The 26,543-nt window shown below is 43.3% G+C and overlaps 1 protein-coding gene across 3 annotated transcripts in view; it reads right to left on the bottom strand.

Annotated features, from left to right (window-relative positions):
- Positions 1–314: 314 nt before the first annotated feature.
- The window catches only part of PIK3R1 (phosphoinositide-3-kinase regulatory subunit 1), an 85,279-nt gene continuing 59,050 nt past the window's right edge, over positions 315–26,543 (bottom strand). Inside the window, exons 5-16 of one of the 3 annotated variants that reach the window (XM_036845348.1) lie at positions 22,228–22,359; positions 21,248–21,449; positions 20,963–21,042; positions 9,069–9,171; positions 8,414–8,512; positions 8,111–8,291; positions 7,734–7,859; positions 6,857–6,999; positions 6,468–6,644; positions 6,301–6,369; positions 5,419–5,589; positions 330–4,281 (exon numbers count right to left, since the gene is read on the bottom strand). In XM_036845348.1, the coding sequence (XP_036701243.1) occupies positions 4,092–4,281; positions 5,419–5,589; positions 6,301–6,369; positions 6,468–6,644; positions 6,857–6,999; positions 7,734–7,859; positions 8,111–8,291; positions 8,414–8,512; positions 9,069–9,171; positions 20,963–21,042; positions 21,248–21,449; positions 22,228–22,359 (1,673 nt within the window). In that variant the 3' untranslated portion in view covers positions 330–4,091. Of the gene's footprint in view, positions 4,282–5,418; positions 5,590–6,300; positions 6,370–6,467; positions 6,645–6,856; positions 7,000–7,733; positions 7,860–8,110; positions 8,292–8,413; positions 8,513–9,068; positions 9,172–10,602; positions 10,891–12,630; positions 13,056–20,962; positions 21,043–21,247; positions 21,450–22,227; positions 22,360–26,543 lie in introns of those variants that run through there. The other 2 variants (XM_036845350.1, XM_036845349.1) reach the window with 2 other exon arrangements.

Raw genomic sequence — 26,543 nt, 5'->3', positions numbered from 1 at the left:
AACCATAACCTAAGTTTCAAAACAAACTTTATTCTGTTTGAAGACCTAATACAATGCATTAAAGCAACTTAAAACAACAAGACATAGCTCCATTGAATCTATAGCTTGAACAAATGTCAAGGAGGCACAGTCCCCCCGCCCCCCGCCCCAGGTGCCTTGTAAAGGCAAAATTACAACTGACCATGACATCCTCCCTCTCGTCAAAAGACCAACTTTATTTTAACAATGTCATAGAAACAGATTTGTAAAAACATCGAAGAGATTGTAGCTTTAAAAAATACACACATATAAATGTTTTTTTTGTTTGTTTTGCCTTTTTTTTTTTTTTCTTTTTTTAAATAGCAGCATCCTGGGCAGCTAATGCTATCTCATGGTGACAAGTTCAATGTTAAGTTGGTTAGTGTTTCCAATGAACCCAATTTTGTTCATAATACTAGTAATTTATACTAGTAATTTATATAACGAGATTTCTAAAAAATAAGAATTTGGCATTTCAGAACTTTGTCCCATGTGAGGCATTGTGCTATAAACTGCCCCTTTCTTAAATGACCCTGAACTCAAATTTCAGGGTCTGCTCTCCAACTGACTTGGATACCATGCATAGCAAAAGCACAGTTGTTAGAACCAGCAGAATTTTTCTCCCAAAAAGGAACATCAGTAGGACTTCCCAAACACGTTACTAGTTCATAACCAGCTATATGACAAAGCAATTGGTTCCCCACAGTGACAGCTCACATAAACACATTTTGACTTGACACACTGAAAACGAGGATTTCCAAGTTCAGCGAGTCACATAGACCAGCTACCCAAAAGGAGTAACTTTTAAACAACAGAAACAAGCCAAAGAATTATGAACTTCTTCTCACTTCACTTGCAAACACTTTTCACCTTTATAAGACAAAACAAAGCAACTTCAAAGGAAAAAAAAAACCCATACACACAAGAATTGTACTAGACATTGGCTTGTTGTGTACTTGAACTCAACGACTGTGGATCTGTTTTGGCTGAAAGGTGTACTGGAAACACAGTCCATGCACATATACATATATACACATACCAAGGGCCGTGAAGTCGTCCGTCAGATGTTGCAGACACAGGCTTTTTGCCTTTTTAACATGGTTATGATTTTTCCCTCATGTATTATATCAGATCCCAGTGCTCCCAATTCTAGAGCCCCATCACAGCCTCTCTGCAGCTTAGCTTCTGGCTTTTATCTTCAGGATGCTGCATTGGGTGGGGAAAATCAATGCATGGATGTAAGCACGTATCAGGAGGGGCTCTGCTGTATCCATCCCTAATCATAAGCCGCTCAGTGTGGTTAGGAGATGAATGATTGGACTCAGAGCCCTGCTGGTCAAACATCTACAAGGACAGATGTGATGGCATGCCACACGCTGTCAGAAGGGTACTGGGCACAGGCGAAGCCTCATAGGTAAGTTGTGACTCATGGTGACAGGAAACAATGAATCCTGCCTTTGCTGGTCAAAGAAAAACCTATTGCGTTTCTGCTCGTGAGATAAAGAAATAAGGCAAGTGCCTAAATACCATGCCATCTTGTGAAGTGTTGAAGCAAAAACATGAACAGAATGGTAGCTTTTTAATGCAATATTCCATCTCAGATCTTATATTTTAGAAATTAAAGTTCCTTAATAGCATACATGGATGTGCTACTAAAAAAACCACCAAACCTAGTTGATAAACTACTATTAACTAATGGTTGGGCTTCTGTATGACATGGAAGGATAGTTGTAAAGGAGACACTCAGAGAATAAAACCAGGGGAATCATCAATTGTCTGGAGATGCGAGGGAGATGGTCAGGTCAGTACAGTCAAGTTTGAGGGCTGACAGTCCGGCTGTAAGACTGACTATTGCTATTGACATGAGTAGCTTCATGTAAAAAGGAAAAAAAAAAAAAATACATTCTACAGTTGATTAAGTCAGCCACTAGACTGATTCTTTCAAAAGAATTTTAAAAGGAACATTAAAGAACAAAACAAAACCCCCTTACCCCCCCCAGTAGTTGAAGGAAAGAGAAATAAAGCTGTGGTGAATGTAATATTGAGCAAGGAAAACTGAAGTTGTTAAGTGTCCATTTTAATCTCCCCTTTATTCCTCCCACCACAGGTACAGTTCCCACTGAACCCAAAGTCTTTTGCATATGTAAATTGGGGAGAGAGATCTCTTGCTGTTGCCTTCAGTTGGAAAGAATACTCTAACAACTCCTTCCTTTTCCCCACAGTGAAGTGTAACACATACAATTATTTGGGTGAATGAATGAGGACTGTTACTATGATTCCTACAATGGCCATGACTTGAACAAACTCCCCACAATCAGGGCAGGAACGATTATGGCCATGTCTATTTGCTTTCTGATCTAAGTTGAATGGAAGGCTAGGAAAATAGCAGATATCCAGATAAAAATAACTTTTCAGATCATGCTTTTTCTACAATGGATGTTGGTTGGTTTTTAACGGGTAGTCTAATGTTAAAGAGAGACAGGTTTTTCTAAATGCAGCAATGATACTTTGAAATCAGTGTTTCCAACAAGGGTGAACACTGCTCCAGGACCCTGCCTGCCTGCCTTCCTTCCTAAGACCTAGCATTCCGGTAGGTTTGTAATTGTCATGAGGGTATAGTAAGTAAAGTAGCAGATCAAAGTGGGAAAAGACTTCACTTTGCAGTGATCCACTTCTCTGTAATCAATCACAAGAAAGAGAAAGTGCATGCCATCCTGCCACCCCTCCCCCCCCACCTGTACATCCCTTTGCTACATTCCCCTCCCTAGATTCAAGAAGTTCACAATTCTTTATGAAACAAACATTGCCAGGTACCGTATCGTAAGTCTTGAAACAACATTGTTGAACTCAGCCATACTTTGTCATATTCATATATCTTTCTCTTTTTTTATTGAATAAAGCAGCTTTGAAGCTTATCAGGCACTGCCCAACAAAACATTTAGTCCAAAAAAATCTGTTATGAACTTTTTAACCTTGGGCTAACAGCCAAGTACTCTGTACAAGAAAAACTGTAAAATATTTCATAGTTTTAAATCTGAAGCCATTTTTTTTTTCTTTAAACTGGCATCCTGTACATTTCTTCTTTTAAAAAAAAAGGTAACGAGTAACAAAATGAATATTAACAAAAAAAATCGGGACAGTATTTTCAAGCAACAAAAATTGGGGCAGGGGAAGCTTATTCTGAAGGTACGTTTAAAACAGGTAACAATGATGAAAATTAAGAATTGCATAGCACTGTGAATTTAGCCTTCAGCACAACAAAACAGAAGCTATTTGGTATTGATACAAATCCATCTATTTGATAGTTAGTCAGTCATTCAATATTATGTACATATTTTATATACTAAATGTCATTTTGAAGTCCTATTTTCCAAGCTCCATTTTTCTGTTGGTGGGTTTTCTTGGTTTGTAGAGTTTTAATGAAACAAACACTTTCTGGCACTTTGCTGCAACAGAATTTCCTCTGAACGTACACGAGCGGACGTTCCCCAAAGTGTCCCCTGTGAGCTGAAGTGCCTTTCTGCTACATATCGGTTCATTTCGTTAGAAAATGAAATAATCCACAGTGCGATGTGTCTGGGGCCACCGTGCACGGCACCACCCAGGCTGGACCGAGCGACCCCAGGCCAGGGCTCGTCAGCCCGTCCCCGCTCCGGTCTCCAAGGTCCCAACTCTTGAGCTGGTAAAGCTTCTGAAAGCACGAACAAGCACCATGGTTAAAGGCCTCTTTGTCCCTGCACGCAGAGATTTTTGCATTTCTTTTTCTCTTGGTGTCGTGTGTGGTTGTGACTTCTTTAAATTAATCCAAAAAACAAAACCAAAAAGAAAGAAAGAGGAAAGAAAGGAAGGCTAATTAAGCACTCCAGACGAGGAATGGTGGTGGTCGTCGCCCCGTGCGAGCCCGCCGCGTGTGTGTCTTCCCCTACTGCCGTGTGACCGAAAGCCCGAGTCACATCTGAAGACAGGCGGCTGGGTGTCCGCAGCTCAGTTCCCAGCTCAGGCTGCGGGGGAGCCCTGTGCTTGCTGGAGGCCTCGGGGAGCTGAAGGTGAGGAGCAGGCGGGAGGGCGGCCCTTCATCGCCGCTGCTGCGCGTACACCGGGTAGGCTAGTGTGACGTTGAGGGAGTCGTTGTGCTGCACGAGGGACGTGTGTTGGTAGTGGAGCACCAGTTCCTTCAGGGAGCTGTACAGGTTGTAGGGCTCGGCGAAGCCGTAGCCCGTGGCCGTCTTGTTGATGACGCAGTGCTTGACCTCACCGTCCACCCTGCACACGGAGAGAGAGCACAAGGGCCTGGGTGAGCTGGGCCAGGATGAGGCGCTTTTGGTAAAAGCATCGTGAAAATCCCCGATGCAGGCCAGCCTCCACATGGGGACTAGTCCTGGGGGAACCCTAGGCTCGTGGAGTTGTCCCTTGTCACTTACTGGCTGAGTAACTTCGGGAGGTAACCCAGCTTCACTGAGCCACTGGATTGTCATCTATAGCATGGATTAAAAGGGAGACAGTAGTAACCTATCTGTAAGAGGGGAGCTTTGGGAAATGAGGCGATGTATGGGAGGGGCTTGCTGGATGCCTAGAACGCGGTGAGCAGGTAACGGGTGGTGACTTCAGCCATTACCATGAGTGCTGCTGCCCAGAGTGGTACTGGTACCATTACAATTACAATAATAATAATCGTACAAGCCTGTTACAATTATTAACAGGATTCCTCCTTTCAGGCAGGCCTGGAATCGTCCACATACCTCTCCATCTACTCTCTATTCCCTTGTCCTCACTCCTTTCCTGTAGCAATATTTCTCTGCTTAAATGGACGGAGATGACGGGCTATAAAATACTTGGAGACCCTTTCTCTCCTAGAGGACATTCCGTCTCTGAAATAATGTCAGTGATCCAACCTCACTCTTCAAAGTACCCCCAAATTATTACATAAACAAAGGAAAATAGGCCATAGGATGGAAATGTCTTCTCTTGGGTGTACTTAGCTCAGGGACAGTGACCAGGGTCCTTTCTCTTACTGTTTTGACCTGTCCCTGATGGGGACTTTACCTGTGGGTGGTGCTTCCATGTGAATCACCTCAGATTCTAACTATACGGAAGCCCCCCCCCCCAAAAAGCAGCAAGTGTGGCTATTTATTTCCATTTAAAAGATGAAAATGAAAAACAAGACTTCTCCCAAGCCCTAGTCTTCCACCTAAACAGCAGGTTTCTTTCTACTCGACAGCTATTCCTGCCTAGAATTGAAAATATTAGGTTTGATTTCCTCTTCTCCACTGTTGTACTACTGTAACACTCTTAAAGAAAGATTACTTTTCCAAATCCTTGCCCGCACGGTTGGCTGGCTGAATGAATGAAACACCTCCTTGAGATGTCTGACGAGACAAGTAATTGGCTGGAGGTACGTACACTACGGAGCACGCGTAGCAGCCCTGTTTACTGCTTTCCCGGACAAGAAAAGTGCCATCTCGTTTCCCTCGCAACAGGTTTTCGGCTTTGTTTCGGTTGCTGCTTCCAACATTCCACGTCTTCTCGTCATGGTGGGGCAAATCCTCATCATCTTCCACCAGCGAATATTGGCTAAAAAGGTAGAAGAGAAGGTTTCTAAATGAAGTACATGGCAGCCAGCAGCCTGCCCCTCTGAGAAAGGGCCCTCTCCTCACTTCGATCTAGTTCCTGCCCCTCCTCCAAGCAAGTCAGGCCAGTGATTGCGGGTCTGACTCAACCAGCTTCTCTGGCCTGAGTTTCCTCATTGAGTTTAGCCTTCAACCCCCGCCCCGAACAAAGAGTTTTAGTAGCACTAAGTGATACTCTTCCTGTTTTCAAGTCAGCACCTACGCTCAGCTACCTGCGGCAGAGAGCAAGGTATTAAACAATCCCGTTTGTCCAGTTTAGATCAGGAAATTGATTGACTAGGAGGAACACCAGTTTTCAAATAATTGAAACAAAACATATACTTAAGCTTTAAAATATGCTAAACAGGGTTGTCTCCCCCAACACCCCTCCTCCCCCCGCCCCCATTGGTCCCAAAACATGTTGGGATTTTTCTAGACGGTTCCAGGACATCATCACGGACACAATGTCACTTCAAAGCCCTACGGGGGAAAAGGAAATCCGCATTCTCCTTTGCTAAACTTTCCTTTTTTAAAATGCTGGGTAATGAGACGACTGATAATATTTTCTCCTACGAGACGTTCCATTCCTCACTTGCTCTGCAAACGAAGCAAGTTGTGCATTTTCCTTAAATCAGAAAAACACCCTTGCTACCTCCCATCTGTGCTAACTACTTACTCTTCAGTGTTTTCATTGCCCAGCCACTCGTTCAGCTTCTTCTGCCGAACACCTTTCTGAGTCAACCACCTGGAAAAGAGGTTTAAAAGGAAAATGCATTAAGAACCTATCCTTGATTTTTGCAATTACCGATCATGCACGTGCAGGGTTCCATTTCCAGTACGTACATCAAGTATTGGTCTCTTGTCTTTCTCAGCTGAATGAGGTCTGGTTTAATGCTGTTCATCCGCTTGTCAATCTCACGATACTCGGCAGCCTGCTTCTTCAAGTCCTCCTCCAGTCTCCTTCTGCTGTCGACAATTTCACTGATTCGAGACTTTAACTTTTCATAATTATGCATAATCCTGCAGGCAAGAGAAGCGCATCCACAATTACCTGGAGCATCATGAAAGTGCCCCCAAGGTTGCAGTATTGCTTCCCAGCAGTTTTCCTCAGGTAAAGAATGCTTTCTCTCTCCCTGTCGTTTCACAGAAAGCGAGGTCACCTTTAAACAGTTTAAGAGAATTGTGGTGATCTCTAGCACCATGGGCAATGGAAACCCTCCTGGGTCACCAACCTTTGGATTTCCTTCTCATTGCCTTCACGTTTAAACTTTTCTATGTATTCTTTGCTGTACCGCTCCTGGGTTTGGCACTGTTCTTCAAATATCTTTATGGTTTCATTAAATGCTTCAATAGCTGTTCTTTTCATTTGGATTTCCTGCAACACAATTTTAATAAGACAAGGTCATTCCTTTCACAGAAAAGAAAGACAACTTCTTACGGCAAGACACTACCAGGACATTTGATCGGCGCTACTATCTGGCCCGCAAGTATTTTGTTAGCAAGGTGGGACTCAAATTCATAAAACCCCTTAAAATAGTATCACAGAAGCGCACATTTCCTCTGGAGAATGTTCCCAGTCTATGGAAGATGACTGCTTGACAGTTTTCTACAGTTTTCATCTCTTTTAAAAACCATTCCACTTTATCAGCAGTTTATGCCATCCTCCTGCTCCCTCTGGCGGTCCCAGATACGTGATGGCCCAGAGGAGATTAAAGCCTCTAGGAAAACAAGGCAGTAAATGTAGCCTCAACCTTTCATAGTAAGGGCATATCAGGGTGAAATCCCCATTTCAGAGATTAGACAAGTCTGTGGAACTTCCAGTTATTATTAGCTTTCACTCCAAAAAGAATTCTTCAATCTGCAGTTATGCCAATCCAACTTACTTACTTTATTATGCTGATACTTACAGGCTTCATTTAAAAGGTTTATAGTAAGTAATTATTAGAATAATCCACGATTCACAAATAAATGCTCTCTCTCCCCACTTTATTATTGGCAAAAACTCAACCTTTTAAATTCTTTTTCGGAAGCTGAATATAACATGCATTAGCTTCTAGTATCTAAGAGCTCTACAATTTTAATGTGATTTTTTTTTCAAAGAAAACTCACCTGGGAAGTACGGGTATAATCTTCATATAATCTATCATATTCCCGACTTTTTTCTTGAAATTGAGTGTTATATTCATGTAATTTTTTCCCTACAGCTTCAATATTATCTTCTTTGACAACCTGATCCTGGAAGGATTAGAAGAAAATGGAAAAAATATAAATTCAGTTGATAAGGTACTTATCTGACATGGGAAAATCCTCAAACAATGGTCATTTATTTTGTGAAAGTATTTTATTGAGCCACTATACACTTGTGATCACAAAATTACACAGTTTGAAAGTTTTTCAAGCTTGATTACATGCAATTCATCTGCTTCAAAATATTTTCTAAACATTAAAAGTATCTTTTTAAAATATTAACATGAGTATGTGATTACCTGTTGGTATTTGGATACTGGATAAAGTAATTTCACATCCAGTTTGGGATTATACTGAGCTAGAGATTCATTCCGGTAGTGGTTTATTAGTTCAACCACAGAGTTGAAGGTTAATGGGTCAGAGAAGCCATATTTCCCATCTCGGTGAAATATTTTGATTAATTTGTTATTTCCTCCTTTCCTGCAAATGCAATATAAAAATAATGGCATTAGAATTCTCTTTTAAAAAAAAAAAAAAAAAAAAAAAAGCATGTTCTCCCATCACCTTTAACACGCCAATTTTAGCCACACGCCCTGACTCACCTTAGTGTAAGAGTATAATCACCATGCATTTTAGTAGATGCGTCTCGTACCAAAAAGGTCCCATCAGCTGTATCTCGAAGTTTTTCATTCACTTCTTCCCTGAAGTGAAAAGAACATGAGACAATGCTCACCTAGTGGATTTGGTGATTCTCGTGTTACATTTCCTTAATTGTATTTTCAGACCTTAAGAATTTTAACACACAAGTCACTCTGACAAATCAGCACAGAAAGTCGTGATCCCCAAAAGGTTTCCTCCCAACTCTTCATTCCCCTCAAAAACAAACAAACAAACAAAAAGACTAGAAATGCCACTTTAAGCTGATAGCATTAATTCTTAGAGTTTTTGTCTAATAAAGAGAATGACTTTACGCTCTGCCTTGAGGCAGTGCCACTTCACCCTGCTGCCCCCCTGACAGTTCTGTCAGTAATGAAACTTCTCGGGTATTTAATTTCCTGTGGCATCCAGCACCCACAATTCCCCAGAGCTCAGTGACTTCTGTGGTCGTCTTTGGAAGGGAACCAACTGTGCTTCATGCTTATGTTGGATGATAGCCTAAAAATGGAACTTAGCAAGCTGGTGCGTTTTGCTTTTCTTTCTCTTCATCTAAAACTCCCTAGCTCTGGTGAAAAACTCAAAGAGTCTCTGTAGCCTTACCTCGAAATATCTCCCCAGTACCATTCAGCATCTTGTAAGGACATATTGTTATTCATACCGTTGTTGGCTACAGTAGTGGGTTTTGGTGGTTTAGGAGGCAGTGCTGTAGATGAAAGAGAGAGAAAGAAAAAGTTTTTGCAGTCCCAACTACAAATAAACGTTTAAAAGTCGACCCAAGTTCCTTTAGATAAGTAACATTTTCAACTGTGAAACACAGCAATAATGCACGAGTCCATGAACCTTTTCTTAAAAAAAAAAATATCAGAAATCTTTGACTATAGACCATAATTGAAAAAAAGAGAAGAGCTTAGAGACCAACAAATAAAATGGGCTGGCCATGTGAATGAATTTCAAAGTAAATCCAGAGTCAGTCAGTCAGTCACGACATTTTCTACTTTCAGGTTTGAGTTGAATTAAAGTTTCATATCTGGTCAAATCTATCTGAAGTAAGAGACCACAAAGAGAATAGCAGGAGGAATCACATGGCTTGGTTTTAATTTCCTCCTCTTATTTAATTATAAAAGACAAATTTGGTTTCTGTCCTCCACAAATGCTGCTGCGGTAATAAAAAAGCTCATCTACAGGAATATGTTTTAAGAGGCGGAATTGGGTTTCTCTAATCTTAGTATTTCAGGCACTGTTCTGCCAAAAGCCACTTTAAGAAACTCCTCTGTGACCTCAATCTCTTTAGTATTCATGATAATATTCTATTGGATAACTGTGCTCTATATTATGCCAAGAGTGATTAAAAACCATATCCCTCTTCCTCAATGTCAAATCAGTATTCATGTACCAACTGGTGACAAATAAAGAAAGACTGCAGTGTTTCTGAAGTTCTTAATTGGGAGGAAGGCGAAAATGAGAAAGCCAAATAAGTCTAGGATGTCTAGCTAAATTCTAAGTCATAAGTTTTAAAGCACTGTTTTATTATTTTAAGCAAAAATTATTTCAGGAGTCTAGCAGGTATATTTTATAAAGACCGAGACTCAATTAATGGGAAGCCAACTTCTCTCACTGCAGTATCTTAATAGAAGAGAGAGCAGACAAAGTCTCAACATTTGATTCAGAATAGTTTCAGGGCACCTAGCACTGAGTTGCAATCACTGCTACATTCGATAGCAGCACTGGTACATGCTTTCTAAAGTACCGAGTGTTATCACTGCCAAGTGCCACACTGTCCTCATCCACTGTCAACAGAGAAAGCAGCACCAAGGTTGCATCCTTTTCATTAAAGGAACGACATACAACAATATACCCCAAACAGCAAATGAGCTCGAGTAACAAAACACACCAGTGAAAAATTGGAGTCCAATTTATATCCATTCAACTAAGAAGAAGCATTTACCCCACACAGCCTGACTTGCTTCCACAGGCAGTCAAACCATTTGTTTCATTTTCACGCTATGAGCAAACTCATTAAATTAGAACAAATGAATAAAAACAGACCTCCAAAGAGGAGCCGTTAACCGTAGTTGTCAAAAAAATTAAATGCCACAACATTAACCAGCTTTCCACAAGAATACTGCAGTATTACCTGGTGGATCCATTTCTATATAAAACATCAAGTCTGTGCCACAATTTATATCTGGCTTAGCATATTCTAAATCCAGGTCTTCCATATTCCAAACAGTGTTGTACATTTGTGCGAGAGTTTCCTTGGCTGAGCTCAGTTATAAGAAAAGAGTCCGGCTTTCTTTGTAATGGTGTCTTGGAATTCATTTCAAAACCTATAAGGGGCTGCACTGTAACCTATGACATCACACACCCCAGCCAATCAAGTCAGAAAAATGTCACCAGACCACTCCTGCTTCATCATTTCTCTTCTCTACCAGCCTTAACACAGCCCCAATCTCACGAAGATCCTACATTTAACAGAACTGCAATGTATACACGCTCTTCGTTTCAAAAAGGTGTTTAATCTGACTGTTCTTCTCTAGCCGTGAGTTTTCTAATTCCTTTTTTATTGCTCCGTGCAGCATGGTACGCTCCGCTCTTGGCAGGTTGACAAAAGCTGATACGCTGCGGCACGTAGCTTTTTTTTTTTTTTTTTTTTCCTCCTAGTGCATCTGGGTTTATAGATAGCCCGGTCATTTCTTGGTTTAAAAATCTTACAAAGGCATCCAAATAGTATACTCAAGATATATTTTACAGTCCTAAAATGCCTCCGATATTATATATTAAAAGCAGGAAGGATCAAGAACTCTGGATATTTAATTTCAGTCCTCATAATTCACTGCAAACTCAGAACTTATACACTGTCACAAACGTGCTACATTATAGAAAGCACAATTAAAAAAATGTAGAGGCAAAAACCTCTATTAAACACTGCAGTTAAAACTATAGAATATGGAATGAAAATCCAAAAAAAAAGAGAGGCCATATATCAGAATGCAGAGTACAGGCAGAGCTATCTTTGCTAAGTATTTCTCACTGATGAACCCATCTTCAGATTTACTGGGCTAAATACTGCTTGTGGGGGGGGGGTGATGTAATCACTTGTGTGTGTGTACGGCGTGGGGGGGCTTTTGTCCCCTCCATCTCAAATGCCTCACTTTGGGAAGAAATGTTATTATTCCTTCTTAGCAGTATTTAATGTGAAGAAATCAATTCCCCTATAAATCTAAATTAATGTTAGTTCTCCTACAGTGAGGGGGAGGAAGGGAGAAAAGGCTCCCCCCACCCATGTAAATGTAGTTAATTTAAAAAACTAGAGTGGGCTGTGTGATCTACGTACATGTGCATGTCACATATTTCTGTGACAATTTAAAGAACACAGAAGCCCTTGAAATGTATTCTTAGACGTTCTGTCAAATTTGGCATCATAAAATATATAGAAATAGAGCAAAGGCAAGACAGCCTCTGAGCACTGTTCACGTGCCTCTCTTCCAGTTTAATTCATTTTCCCACTAAGGAGGAAGGCAGATTCAACCTATACCCTCCCACCCTCTCCCACTCACAGGCTCTCTTTGCCTAAAGGTTGAAGTAACCCTAAATGCAAAGAAAAATGGTGGTGGTGGGGATATGTCCTCAGAAAAGATTCAGAAAAAAAAAAAAATCTTAATTTAATACAAATGTTGACCCAAGTCCTCCCAGCAGCTGTGGACAGCGTGACAGCCTGGAGGGGACCCGTCCCCCATGCCTTTGGGAGCACTTGGTGCAAACCGGTCCTGCTGCTGGAACCCATGTGGTAGACCCCGGGAGGAGGGCAGGGAGACAGGTGACTTTCCACGTCTCTCCCAGGCCTGGCCAGGCCCCAACTTCCAGACCAGCACTTGGTAATTTCCTCCTTCCCCATTTCCAACCGAAGCCCCATCTTTCCCTCACATTGTGCCCCTCGAGGAAATGGGGGAGTGTCTCCCCTAATCTCTCATCTGCCCTCCCCAGGCAGCGCTTACTTACTATCTCTCCCTCTCTCCCTGACACACACACAAACACACACACACACACACACACACACACACACACACAAAGACAAACTGCAGAAATGAACCTTTCACAGAAGTCCCCCAAAACAGTGAAACAGCCAAGGGGCAGAGCAGTGCCCAAACGAAAGGCAACTTACTTTGCAGGTTATGCATTTCAACGGTTTCCCTTAGAAATGCCTGTATCCGACAATGGAAAAAAAAAAAAAATCCAAAAAGCGATTCCTCCAGCCTGTGCGGCGCAGGACCCCGAGGCTCGCACGCGCCGCCGGCAGCAGCGCAGCTCAGCGCCCGCCGCCCGTGCAGAAGCCGGAGCCGGCCGCGCGCCGGGGCCGAGGCTGCGCCGGGGAGGGAAGGAGCCCGGGCGCTCGCACGTCCCTCTCAGATAACGATCGCGGCTTCATGATTAACTTGGGCAGGTTCAAATATTTGCTGAGCTAGGGATTTCGGGTGGGGGAGGGGAGCCCAAGTCGAAGTCGAAGTTGTCATCATCGTTAACAAGCGGCCAGTGCCAGCCCGGGTCCTCCTCCTCCTCCTCGCCGAGGAAGTGAGAAGGCCATTGTCAGGGGACCTAAAATAGGCTCTCGAACCGGCTGCGGCGGCGCGCGGCTCGCAGGCTCGCGGGGCTCAAGTGGCCACAGTGCAGCGAGGCACTAGGCGCTGCCAAACACAGGAAGTGGCTGAGCTAGTTCAGCAAAAAATAGAATCAAAGCCTTGCTTGTAAAGGCCTGAACCTCTCAGAGCTGCCCAGAACACCGTGCCTTGCTCGCGTCCACCTCCTCCCACATACCAGCGCAGACAGCCCCGCAGGTGTCACAGGAGAGCCCGGCAGAGCCACCCTGCAGGGAACAGGTTTACAAACGTTTCCCCGGAGGAGGCTCCTAGGGAAGAGTATTGCGCCTCGGCATGGGTACGCTAAGCTCCACTGTATTAAAAATACACTCCAAGATAAAAACTCTACTCTGCAGCTGTTTGTATGAAGTCAATTTCAACTCCTGTTAAAATGGCCATAAAAGGTCTGTCTGTGTGAGGCTGGTGCAGATGGTACATGGAGCAAAGGACGGGAGGGCAAGGAGAATGGCACACCTTTCTAGAGGACTTTTTTTTCCCCTTTATTCGACAGAGTTGCAAGGAACCAAACTTAGGACTGTTGGCTACTATTTAAAGAACTAAAATTTGGCCAAAGAAAATTTCCACTCACATCAGCATAGATGGCTTTACTGTTATCCCAAGAACCTTAACCCAATGTAAAATCACGAAATCACTAGCTTTAAAACCAGAAAAAAAATTTAGAGATCACTTCAATTCCCTCGTGCTACAGACACACACACACACACACACACACACACGCGCGCGCGCGTACGCTTCTCACCCAGAATGAAGTGGTCTGCATAATATTATAGCACTAGGACCAGAACCCAGACTTCCGATGTTTGGTCCTAAACTCCTTTTTCTCCACCCACTTGCCCTGCTCTTTACTTGCCTCTGCCAGAGAAAGTAAAAATTAACAAGTGAAACTGAAGTTAATTTCTTTTAAGCCACATGCAAAAAATTTCACACCTACAACAAAACTGACTTTTTCTGTTTTCTATTTTTAGTTTAATTTTTTTTTTAAAAAAAGCTGCTTTCTAATTATCTTTGAAGAAACACGGGTTCTGTCTATAATACCCTCAGACTCTGTATGACAAGGTGACCCAAAGGTCACATGCAGTGACAAAGGAAGATCTAGGTGCTGACACAGAGTCCACACAGGCAGGAACCAGCTTCAGAGTTATTTGCAATACCTGGGAAGTGCTGCTACGCTCACAATGAAAGCGATTTTACAAGCTCTCCTTTGGTGCAATTGAGGTAATACGAAACACCTACTTTTCCAATTCGGAAAAAATTAGTCTATAAGTGAATAGACTCAGCTCCTGCCAGCTGATCACAGACATAGGGTTAGTTCACAGAATACCCTTGCCTCCTGAGCTGCATAATCTTGCCCTACTTTAAAAAATAGTCTTTCTAAAGCTGGGAACCTTGGAAACATCAGTCACTTAAGCATACCTGTCTGGATTCACAGGATATGTCATGTCAAAACCTTCTCAGATTAAAGTGTTCTCTTCTCTGACAGTCTATTTCCCATTTCAGAAGAAAATTATCTACTGGGAAGTGGCACACTCTCTACTTAGAGAAAGTCTTAAAATAGATTTGAAAACTTTGCTTCAAATTTCTCACAATATGTACAATCATTTACCCTAGAAGTTCTATTATATTACTCAAAGTGTGAGCTGAGTCTTTTCCCAATTTTAGTCAATTTAGTGATCTGCAAAACACATGCTCTTCATTAGCTTAAAAAGGGAGCCCTCTGCTGGTAGAACACAATCAGTAACTTCTGCTCCAGAGAAAACAATCAACTTTCTGCGTATTTCATTTATCTCCCACTATGTCCAGAAGTTCACACAAAATAAACATAATTGCCCAACTGTCACTTAATCTATATGATTCACTAAGAAATCACTAATAGGGGCTTCCCTGGTGGCGCAGTGGTTGAGAATCTGCCTGCCAATGCAGGGGACACGGGTTCGAGCCCTGGTCTGGGAAGATCCCACATGCCGCGGAGCAGCTAGGCCCGTGAGCCACAACTACTGAGCCTGCGCGTCTGGAGCCTGTGCTCCACAACAGGAGAGGCCGCGATAGTGAGAGGCCCGCGCACCGCGATGAAGAGTGACCCCCGCTTGCCGCAACTAGAGAAAGCCCTCGCACAGAAACGAAGACCCAACACACCCAAAAATAAATAATAAATAAATAATAAATAAGAAAAAAAAAAAAAAAAGAAATCACTAATAAATCAAATGCACAAATGTCATAACAATCTTGGAAATATTTTTCACATGCCTGCTAATAAGCTCTTGTAAGAAAACTTGTATTTTAATTTCTGAAACCCAAAGCCTCTACCATACTGGAAAACTTACCTAATTGAAAACTATCTTTACCTTCTAGATTCTTCAAAACACTAAGTCTTACTACTTTCCTCTCTCTCAAAGTTTTGCAAAACTCATTTCAGAAGCAAAAATAGGCCATGTGTCACTTCTCAGCAGGTGTGATCTAGTCAGGAAAATGTCCCTTAATCATTAAAATAGTGTGAAAGTTACAGACTGAACACTGTATCTCATACGTGCCAATCACCATCAAGTAGCAAATGCTCCACGAGCAGCTTTCATCCTGCACAGCTTCTTAAATGGTTTTTTGTCAAGGGCCATGATTTATGAACAAAAGCCCATTTGAGAAAAAAATAAATGAGCCAAAATCTTCTTTTAGGGGTTAAATTAATGCCTCCTTTCATAATTTTAACTTAAGACAACTTAGGCCAGAAGGGCCCTTCAGGATGATGCCAATTCTTTAGTCCACATCCAGGGCTCTTAATGACCCTGCACTAAGAAAAATGTCCATTTGAGTTTATAAATAAACTCAGGTTTACAGATGCATAAAAGTGATACACTCTACAAAGTATCTGAAAAGGTGCGCCCATTGCTTAGCAGAAAAAAGGACCCCTTCTCCACAATTTCCCTCTCAGATGTCCCTTGAGAGAAAGAGAAGGCTGCACTGTGAAAACAAAAGTAAAACTGAACTACACCCTCCAATACATGCTCCTTGTTCAGAGCACAAATAAAACTTCCTATTTTTTGACAAAACCTAGTACACGCCTTGCCTGCTTACTCCTGCCGCTCTAAACACGTGCAGCTTTTTCAAACTTTCACTTCTCACCTTTGAAACAACCTTCTAATGTCAGACCACATTTTAAACCCAATATAAAATAAATCAGAGGAGAGTAAAACTCTTTGAAAGTCATTTCCTTCTACCTTAGTGCTTGCTTTAGTCTTGGTTGCAAACCAAGCCCAGAGCATTTAAAACAAGATTCATGAATCGGGCTCTTCAGGATGAATGTTTTGCAAATGCACCAGCGGTTAAAAATTAACTCTGACAGGTGTAGAAGGGCAGAGGGGAGAAAGAGTCATTTATTTTCCCTCTGGGCTTGAGGGTGCAATATTAGACTTCAATTATGCTACATTAATATTTCTGAATATATCCATGAAATCTGAAATATGTAAATACACTTATAATGGGTTTCATTCAAAGGCGCTCAGTGTTAAATGGCCCGTCTTTACCTTAGTTGCCCTATAGAAATCTACTTTAGCGAGCTAAGGATCAGTAGGGTAAATATAACACGAAGTGATTCAAGAAAACCTGCTGTTCAGCTTTAACCCTTTTAAAGACTTTTAGTAACACAGAGAACAGCAAACTGTCAACCAAGTTCCGAGAACTTACTCTGTGCTTAGCCTTTCAAACCTTAGTTTCCCTCCCTACAGGGGGAGAAGCCTTCCTTCACAGGTGTGCTGGATGCATTAAATGAGCTGGTGTGAGAGTTCTCTGAGATCTCATTTGGATGATTATTATGCTGTGCCCAGTTCTACGCTATGAAGAGCTGAAAAGGAGAAGGCTTTGTCCTTGAGAAATGTAGCTAAGCTGATGAAACTAGCAGAACAACTACAGAACAGTTACGTATAAGAGGACGAGGGGCTTAAGGACATAAATGTAGTGAATGGGTCACAACCCTGCCACCTCAAGCAGGGGAGGAGCTCCCTGGGTGCAGATGAAGAGGATGGCACTGTTCGGGCCACTGGGGACGGCTGTGCACCGTGTGCACTGCGTAAAGGCACCTGGGCAAGGTACGGGGGGCGGGGGGGGGGGCGGCGCTGGGGCTGGTGCTGAGAGCCAGGCGCCTCCCCTCCCTGAGTCGCACACGGAGCAAAGGGCGTCAGACAAAGGCATCCTCCTCCCTCCAGGCAATGCGCCCACGGGGCAGCAGCTACCCACTGAGTGTCCTTTTCAGATCTGCGTTAAGTCCCCTCCAGGCATCCTGAGGCCAGGCTCCGCTGGTCGGGAACATGGGAACGTGGGGCCAGCGGGGAGAACGGCCTGGTAGGATTCAGACGACACTAACCAGGAAGGCGGCTCGAGGAGATGGAGCTCTGAACGAGGCCAGCTCCGGCAGGGCCTTAAACACCAGAGCTGACACAACGACACTAAGGACATACTACAGGGTCGTGAGCTTCAGTACTCCTCACCTCATTTAACGCTCATAACCATCCCAGGAGAGAGGCGTTATTCCCATTTCACAGACTGGAACACCGTCTGGAAAGGCTGAATGACCTGGTGATGAACTCGGCAAGTAAGCAGCAAGAGTTGGGATTCACACCCAGACGTGACTTGCACTGTTCTTCCCGCTGCATGACACACGACGGAGCGACTTTGAGCCTGACCCCCAAAGCTACAACAACTGCACTGGGGCTCTTTACTATATGTGACCCATAGGAGCAAACGTCACCGATCCTTGGTCTGTTGCTTGCTGGAAACTTCGGAGGACTTTTTGACTGGACACTACAGGCAGTCCCGTTGCCCACGAAGTTTCCAGAAGCCCAGGTAGCAGACAGAGCAGCAGCCCTGGTGTCTGGGCCGGGTGCCCCCACCCCCGGCAGACCCATTCCGGCTCACGCTGCTTGGGGTGGCACCAGGTGAAACCGTCAAGCTCTGTGGTCTTCAGTTTCTTCACGTGCCAGCGGAGAGCTGGACAATGCATTCAGCTCTCAAGTGATGCTTTTTATGACGCTGTCACCTAGAATATTTACTGCTTTTTCAAATCCGGTAAAAATATCAAGCTGTTATTTTTGTCCTTTCCAATTTATTCTGAAGAGATCTTTCAAACTCCTTGAACTGAGATGCTATTTCTCCTTCCCCTTTTCAAATTGTACCGGTTCTTCACAGTCCACTTCAAGTCCTTTTCTTTCCTATGAGCTTATCCTGTCTACTAAAAAGTCACCAACCAGATCCCTCGAATTCTTTTTATACTTACAGTACACACCCTCCCGCCCGGAATTTAATGAGACACTGTGTGCTAACGGGCCTTATTGCAACTGACGCGCTGCCTCACACATCATTAGTCCTGCCTATCACCTCAAGTTCTAACTGATAACAACTAGAAAAGGTATCTGTGTGCCCCATCATAGTCTTGCTAGTCCTCCACCCCCCAAATATCATTCAAGCACTCATTTCTATTCATGACAAAGTTACTGCAAATGAATGGTTTACGAGTGTTCCCTGGAGATGCGCGGTGCTGTGCTTCCCAGCCCACTGGGATGAGCACGTGCAGGGGTAATGATGAAAGACTCCATGAAAACATCCCATTCCTACCAGGCCAAAGAAGTCATTGCTCTAACCCAGGGTGCCCTGCCAGTCATCCGCACTGGAGCCGTTCCTGAATACAAAGGTGTTAATGAGGACGTTGTCCTGGGCTGGGTAATCTGTTTTCACCGGTGAGAGACGCTGAAGCAACCTTTTAATTCCAAAAGTCCCATACGATTTGCAGAATAGTTGACAGAGATCACACAAAGGGGGAAATGCCTCCAACTAGGATTTAAAAATTACTTGGATGCAATTGTTTGGAAGAGGCTGCATGTGTTCTGGGATAGTCTAGCAACGTTCAAGGCTTTATGGATCGTTCTTCAACAGAGCTGATGGGACTAATCCATCTGCCTTTGAAACTGATACACCAATTTCTTAGTAGAAGGATGTAGGTAGGGTCTATGACATAGCAAGCAGTCTTAAGTGTGCATTATCAAAACAGTTGCAGATGAAGTTTTTCTTGGGTGGAATTAGGCTGAAACTGAGAAAGACATTTAACCAGTTTACACCAGAAGCAGAAGCATTAAACTCCACCACTGATTCTACTACAACCCGTGTAGAAGAAATTCTCGAAAACTCCATGGGATAAATTCGCTTGTGGGTATGCGTCAAGCCCTGTCTGGCTTTTAGCGTCCATGTCTCCCCTCTCCAGAGAGCTGGCCATTGAGAAGACTGGGAACCTCCCCCGCCTTCCCTGCAAGCAGGGCCCAGCTCTCCCTGTCTCTGAGACCGACCTCCACACGGGTCAGGAGGAAGTGAAAGATCGTAGCTCGATCCTTTGGCCGGGGGTCCTGTTCTGTTCTTGCTGGTCCTCTTCCTTCCCACCCACGTGATCAGTCTAGGAGTGGGCGGTCAATAAATGGCTCCAGTGCCACGTTCACACCTGCCCCCGTCCCCTCCCCACAGGGTACTTCTAATCTATCACTGCATCGTTTCCTACTGAGCCCAAAGGCAGCCTCTGAACACCAACACAGAGCTCCCAAATCCATTATCGAGTGACCCAAGCAGTCACACGATATGACACCTTTTGGTCACCCTCTGGGACTCCAGTCCTGGGCCGTACCCGTTGACAGATTTCTCTGATGCCGTTTACAATCCAGGGTATCCCTGTTACATATCCTGCTTGCTGGGATTTGGAAAATTTGGAATGGACCAGGCTTGCCTTACGTAGTATTTATGCTGCCACTCTTACCTGTGGATCCCGTATTTTGGATCTGTCGACAGAAGCCCTTCCCAATACCTGTATCATGAGTGGTTACCCATCCCATCCTTTATCCCATCCCTACAGGTGGGTTTTAAGTCTAGGCCCTCACCTCTCTGTCTGCCCCTTCCAGATGCAAACAACTAAGCCTAGCTATGGAACAGCTTAAAAAAAAAAGCACAACATAGTCCGCCATTGCATGACTTATATCTGGGTCCCCACGTTTGCTCATACAGAGATGAGTTTGGTAATTTGCATGAGTTACTTATAATAAATAATAAATTCATGATGTTTTAATTAAATTCAAGACATAAATTCAGCCTACAAGCAACACCTTCTACTGGTCCTGAAACTCCACTTCACTTCTAGGGCCCTCATCACTTTCTAAATGACCAGCTCACTTTTAACCAGTATACAGCAAAGTAGGGTTGTTTAGACTTTCCACAGTAGAGGAAAAATACATCAGTTTAAATGAAATCCACTGCTAACTCGGTCTACATTTCCCGCTTTGTTAAACGGCTAATTGAATGCCAGCCTGCTTTCACAGAAGTGTCTGGCTTGCTCGAACTTGTTGCAGTAGACCCCTAGTTTCATACTGCTTGCATTATTAAAAATGTTTATTTTGACAAGACATTTCTCAGCCTATCTGCTTCCAAAAAACACATTCCAAAATACTTTAAATTATATAGTAATTATAAATCCCCTACTTCGTAAGTACGAGAAAGAAAAACAAAAATGTCAGCAACGAAAATCAACGCCATAATTTATGCAACAACCAGAAGCATCAAGTTAAGGGGGTCGGGGAGCTCTCCCAGCAACCCTCACCTGAAACCAAGACCATGTAAAATCCACAAATATCAAAAGCTGGATAATACTGACCATATGCGCTGCTGCCCAGCTATTTTTCCCTCAAGTCATAAGGTAACATGTTATTATGGATCTCAATTCCGCGAGAAACTTATGGCACTTCAGAGGAGACTGAAAGCCACCATTTTTCAGGCTCTAAAAAATAAACAGTGAGGGAATTTTAAATGTTCCGAAGGCATTACCTGGTGCAGGCTGGCGTTCATTCCATTCGGTGGAGATTAAAATTTCTATAACTTTTATGAGGTGTTCAGTATTCTCAGAACTACAAAAAAAAAAAGAGAGATCCATTAGACACCTTTTTCCCTGAACAACAAACTTCTTTTCATTTCTGCATATTCAAGCGAATGTGTCTGATGGAACTATGTACATGCATTTGTGAACTGGTATCTTCAGAAGAAGCTTAATGACCCATAAACTTCGGACTACCCTCATCACCCCAAAATCCAGGTTGCTCTTCTATCACTTACCTGGCTGCTGGGAATCTGAAAAGCAGGGGGCTGAAGAGTTCAGAGAGTACTCTTGCATTCAAAAGATTTTTGCTGGACGTTTGAGAGAGCTTGAAGAAATGTTTTAGCAAATACTGCAGCGTGAGCCAATACTGATGAGGTATGCTGGGCGACCTAATGAGCTTCTTCAACAGCTGGATGTATTCTTCTGAGCTTTGCACTTCTACAGGTTAAAAAAAGAAAGAAAGAAAGCAAAAGGAATAAGAGACCGTTTCTAGCTATTAGTGAATAAACACCTAGAAAATTTCTGTTCTAGCTACAGAGGGATCATTTAAAACGAAGGAGTCAGAAACAGCAGACAATACATTTGCTCTTCTCATTAGAAAAGGCATTATGAGAAAGTCAAAATCTCAAGTCAAATGGAAATGCAAGAAGCTCTTGGTGTACAAAACCACAAGAAGTTCTCTGTGTGCTGCCGTCCATGGAGCGGCTTCAAGTGTGATTGGCTAATTCGGAGGAGCATCAGATAAGTATCACAGGTTTTAACTTTGAAGGTTACGAACCACAATTTCCTGTCCCCAAAGCACTTTAACTGAGCATTAGCTCCTAAAACGGAGAGTCCTCTTCCCTCAACTCATTTTCTAATGGCCACTGGAGGAAGGTGATGGGAACATCCCCAGTCACTGGGTCCTAGTCCGGTTCCCTGAATCCAGTGATGGCACTTGGCACGCTGAGGCATTCGCTGACGTAGTGAACCTTAAAATACTGATAAAAGGTTAACAATTAGCCATTTCAACATGTGGACGGCCTTCCTAAGCAAACTAGAATCTGGCTCTTCTATCGGATGCCCTGGTAAGGGAGGGAATTTGTGCTGATGGGGGTGGGGGCAGACCCCTCCTAACATTTTCTAAGAAATCTCTCTTTATCTGCAGCCCTTGAGTTGACAAGTACATCCACATCTCAATACACGTTCAGGGAGGTTCTCAGAAGACACAACACACCTGGGGCTAAAGAAACCATTTCATTGTAGATGGCTACTGGAATGACAGGATTTGGTAAGTCCAGGAGATAGCGTTTGAAAGCATCTGCTAAGACGTGCACATCGATCATTTCCAAGTCCACGGCGGCAGCATCTATGATAGAAATATGCAAAAAAGTTTTTTCAGACACTTTATGCATTGGTTGGGCCGATATTCTGAATGTGCGACTTCAATGTGACACACGAAAGGAAGAGTATGAGGCCAAATGTAAGATGCTTGCGTATTTATGAGCAGTGTTTCTTGCAGGGGTTGCTCCTGGCATTTCGAATAGAACATTTTTCCCTTGTGTAGGTCTGTCCCCCACCCTGTCAACATTTAGCATGAAGGCCCCTGCCCACGATGCCAGGAACACATTCCCAGACTTCGGGGCAACAAAAAACAGTGCTCCTGCTGTGGGCTGAACCGTTTCCCCTACAATTCGTATGTTGAAGCCCCAACTCCCAGCACCTCGGAATATGAATATATTTGGAGACAGGGCCTTTAAAGTGGTGTTTAAATTAAAATGGGGCCATTAGAGTGGGCCCTAATCAAGTTGGCTGGTATTATAAGAGGAGGAAATTTGGACAAAGAGACACCAAGGGTGCACGTACAGAAGACAGGCCATATGAGGACAGAGGAAGTGGCCATCTGTAAGCCAAGGAGAGAGGCCTCAGAAGAAACCAAACCTGCCTTGATCTGGGACTTCTAGCCTCCAGAACTGTGAGAAAATAGATTTCTGTTTTTTAAGCCACCCAGTCTGTGGGATGTTGTTACGGCAGCCACAGCAAACAAATGCAGCCCCCCACAACGTTTGCAAGTACGTTCTGGACGGTGGTTCTGCCCTGAGTGAGAAGGGTTCTGTTCTAGGGATGGCGAATCACACAGTAAATGCTTCCTAAAATTGCAACAAGAAAACGTGACGTGCAAATCCATAGATGTCCTAAAATTTGAGTTGCTCAGTACTGCATGTCAGAATTAATATAAATTTAACCCAATAAAGTACAGACTGATTGATTAAACAGTAAGCTATTACAGAGTTTTAGCAGTCAGTCTCAAGAACGGCCATAAAAATGATGTGAACATCTTTAGCATGTTTCTCCCTAGTTCTGACAGGGTATTCTGATTAAGGTATTACTAATCTAACTGGTGGGCACTGAACTATCTCGGAAGAAAGATAAGACATGCAGTCTGTCCAGTAAATCCTTCATCTGGAAAAACAGGTCAGGCAATTCAACCCTGGGGTAGCACGAATCACAGCCGCTCTCTGAGTACTTGGGGTAGAATGAGACACACTGCCCGGTGGAAAGAAGGGGTGCTGCGGGCAGGGAGGACCACGGGCACTGCTGAAGGATGCACACTACGGACAGGAAAGATGACTTGAGGGAAATTAGCTGGGGACTCGTGCATGTACTCAGTGGAGAACAGGGGACCTGACGAGCAAAATGCTGCATTTCTAAACAGCTTTATTAATCGTGGCGTTCAAAATAAGTCGGAAAGGAGCGCTGCTGGAAGTACTGATACCACTTGTGGTAATTTGGATTTCAGGACCGTTAGAAACGTGTGAGACATTATCAAGAAGTAACCTAACCAGGAGATTGACAGGACTGGGTTGTGGCCTAGGAGAGGATCAGAGAGAATCAGAGTTTACTCGCAGGTATTCAGCACGAGGAGGAGAAGTGGCATTCTGGATGCCCATGCACCAGGTGTGATATTATAAAGCACTTAGGCTTTGAGTTAACAAAGCTCCTTGGACGCATCGTCATCATCAGCCAAACCTGTCCCACTAACCAGGCAGAACCTATGAAAGATAATCGTACAATACCATAAAGCTCAGCAAAGTCCTGAGCTGGTAGCAAATGTGGATAGGTTAGTTTGAGGAAAAGAAAGAAGCAAGGGCTTAAATCACTTAAATGTCCCACAAAGAACAAACCAGAGGCATATGACATCTCTGATAAGTGTGGGGAAGGGCAAGACTGGGTCTTTGCCTAAAGGGTCCACGTGGAAAGTAATGCAACTACTAGTGTGACTGTCACACAAAACTGTGCGTGCACCTCTGTTGGAGCATTCCATAGCCACCCACTCTACAGCAAGCTGCTGCCCCCTCCCCCCAAATTTGCCCCCTGTATACTTCACTTAATATCACTTTGCCCAGCCAATTCCTATTACTTAATTTGCTCATCCTAAAACACCATTTGGCGATGAGGTATAAACATTAAGATGCTAAAGGTTCCACACGTCCCCCCTGCGGGCAGGAGTCATCTCTCTACGACACCTGACACTTCCCACTATGGTAACTGCGAGTTTCTCTCCTAGAACTGACAGTCCCTCCAGGGCACGGAATGTGGCTCCCACCTGCTCTTCTCACATCCCTCTGTGCTCAGCAGAGAATGTGCTGGTTGAATGTTTGTGAGCTGAGCTACACAAAGTCCTGAGAGTAATGTTCATTCACTGAAGCCCTTCTCCAACACAGGAGGTGTATTCCAAAGAGCCTTTATAACCTTTGAATGAAATAACCTTATTTCAAGTCTTTGGATCAGCTCACCTTATGTCAACTTCCACTAGAGCCGATGTAGTATGTTCTATTTATTTATAGACAACTTCCAAAGCTCCTTGGGGTTTCTGACTTCCATTCTAGCAGTCTCCTTTTCTGCATTAAAGCTATGCTAATGTGCTCTGCCAAGAGCTAGACACATCTATCATGTGATGACAGTGGAAGTTAGTTCAGAGAGAGCCACCCAATCTTTAGGTCTGGGTTGGGGCGTTTACACCCTCTTCTACCCTGCTTTTCTGAGTCTACTCCTGACGGGCGACCAGTAGACTCTCCAACACTTCACCCCTTCTCCCTCTGGAATGGAGTCCCCCTCCCCGTCTGATCTCTATCTAAGTAAAGGGTTCTCCACTGGGGTCCTCAATTTTGCTGCCCCACCTCCACCCTTAGGAGACATCTCTCAACACCTGGAGACATTTCCGATTGTCACAACCGGGGGAAAATCTCACTGGCATCTGGTGGGTGGAGGCCAGGAGTGCTGCTGAAACCCTAAAACGCACAGAACAGTCCCTTGACGACAAAGAATTATCCATCCTAAAATGTCCACAGTGCTGAGGCTGCAAAAGGCTGATTTTTAAAATTGAGGTATCTTGGGACTTCCCTGGCGGTCCAGTGGTGAAGACTCTGTGCTTCCAGTGCAGAGGGGTGTGGGATCGATCCCTGGTCGGGGAACTAAGATCCCACATGCCGTGTGGCACGGCCAAAAAAAAAAAAAAAAAAAAAATCTCTACCGTTTCTTTAAAAAAAAATAAAAATAAATTAAAATTGAGGTATCTTGACATACAGCATTATAGCAGTTTCAGGGGTACCACAGAATGATTTGATGTTTGCATAGACCATTGTTAAACCATCACCACAGTAAGTCTAGTTAATATCCATCACCACACAGAGTCACACACATAGGTGTTTCTTGTAATGAGAACTTTTAAAGGAAAAGCCTGATTCAGGTAAAGAGAAACCAAAAGAGAGAGAGAAAGAGAGAAAGAAAATAATTCACACCATTACAATTAAAAAAAAAAAAACAAGAAAGAAATATTTTATTTTAGGGCAATATAGTGGGGGAAAAACAAGAATAAGGGCTTTGAGAGTCAGAACAATTTGGATGCAAGTCACGGCTTTACCATCAGCAGTTACTAATATTTATATCACAAGACTGATGTGTGGATGAAATAAAATAACTTAGTAGGTGCTAATAAATGTAGGCTGTTGTCCTCCACCCCTGTCTGTCCTTTTCAGACATTGGTTAATTCATGGGGTTGGTTAAAAGCCATACGTTTTGTTTTTAGTGTAAGTGACTTCTCTTTGAGCTTCCTCCAGGATATTATGATTTTTTATAGACTGAAAAATCCTCAAGCTGGAAACAGTCCTGGAGGATCCTCACTCCTAAATTGAGATAATGTTTACTCTTTTTGTTTTGCCACAAAATTCACTTTTATAGCACAGAGTCCAAGGGAAACCAGTTTTCTATGTGTGTTTTGATCTCAAATGGGGAAAGAAAGCTGTCTGTCAAAATATCTTGTTGAAGTGAATTTGGGTTATTTATTCCATCTCACAGGTGGTGTGAAGATTTTTTTAAAGCCCAACTGCATCATTTTGTTTTTGGTCACACTTAAAAACGTAACCGCTCTTTCGCAAATAACTCCCATTTCATCGGTCTCTGAAGTCTAAACATTTCCTGTGACTTTTAACATGTTCGATTTGACCAATTTTCTGACCAAAACATGTATCTCTGTTTCAATTGGCTAGGACA

This window comes from Balaenoptera musculus, chromosome 3 (genome assembly GCF_009873245.2).
Source record: "Balaenoptera musculus isolate JJ_BM4_2016_0621 chromosome 3, mBalMus1.pri.v3, whole genome shotgun sequence".
Lineage (NCBI taxonomy): Eukaryota > Metazoa > Chordata > Mammalia > Artiodactyla > Balaenopteridae > Balaenoptera > Balaenoptera musculus.
Note: the sequence above shows the minus strand (reverse complement) of the source record. Positions and strands in the feature narration are given on the sequence as shown.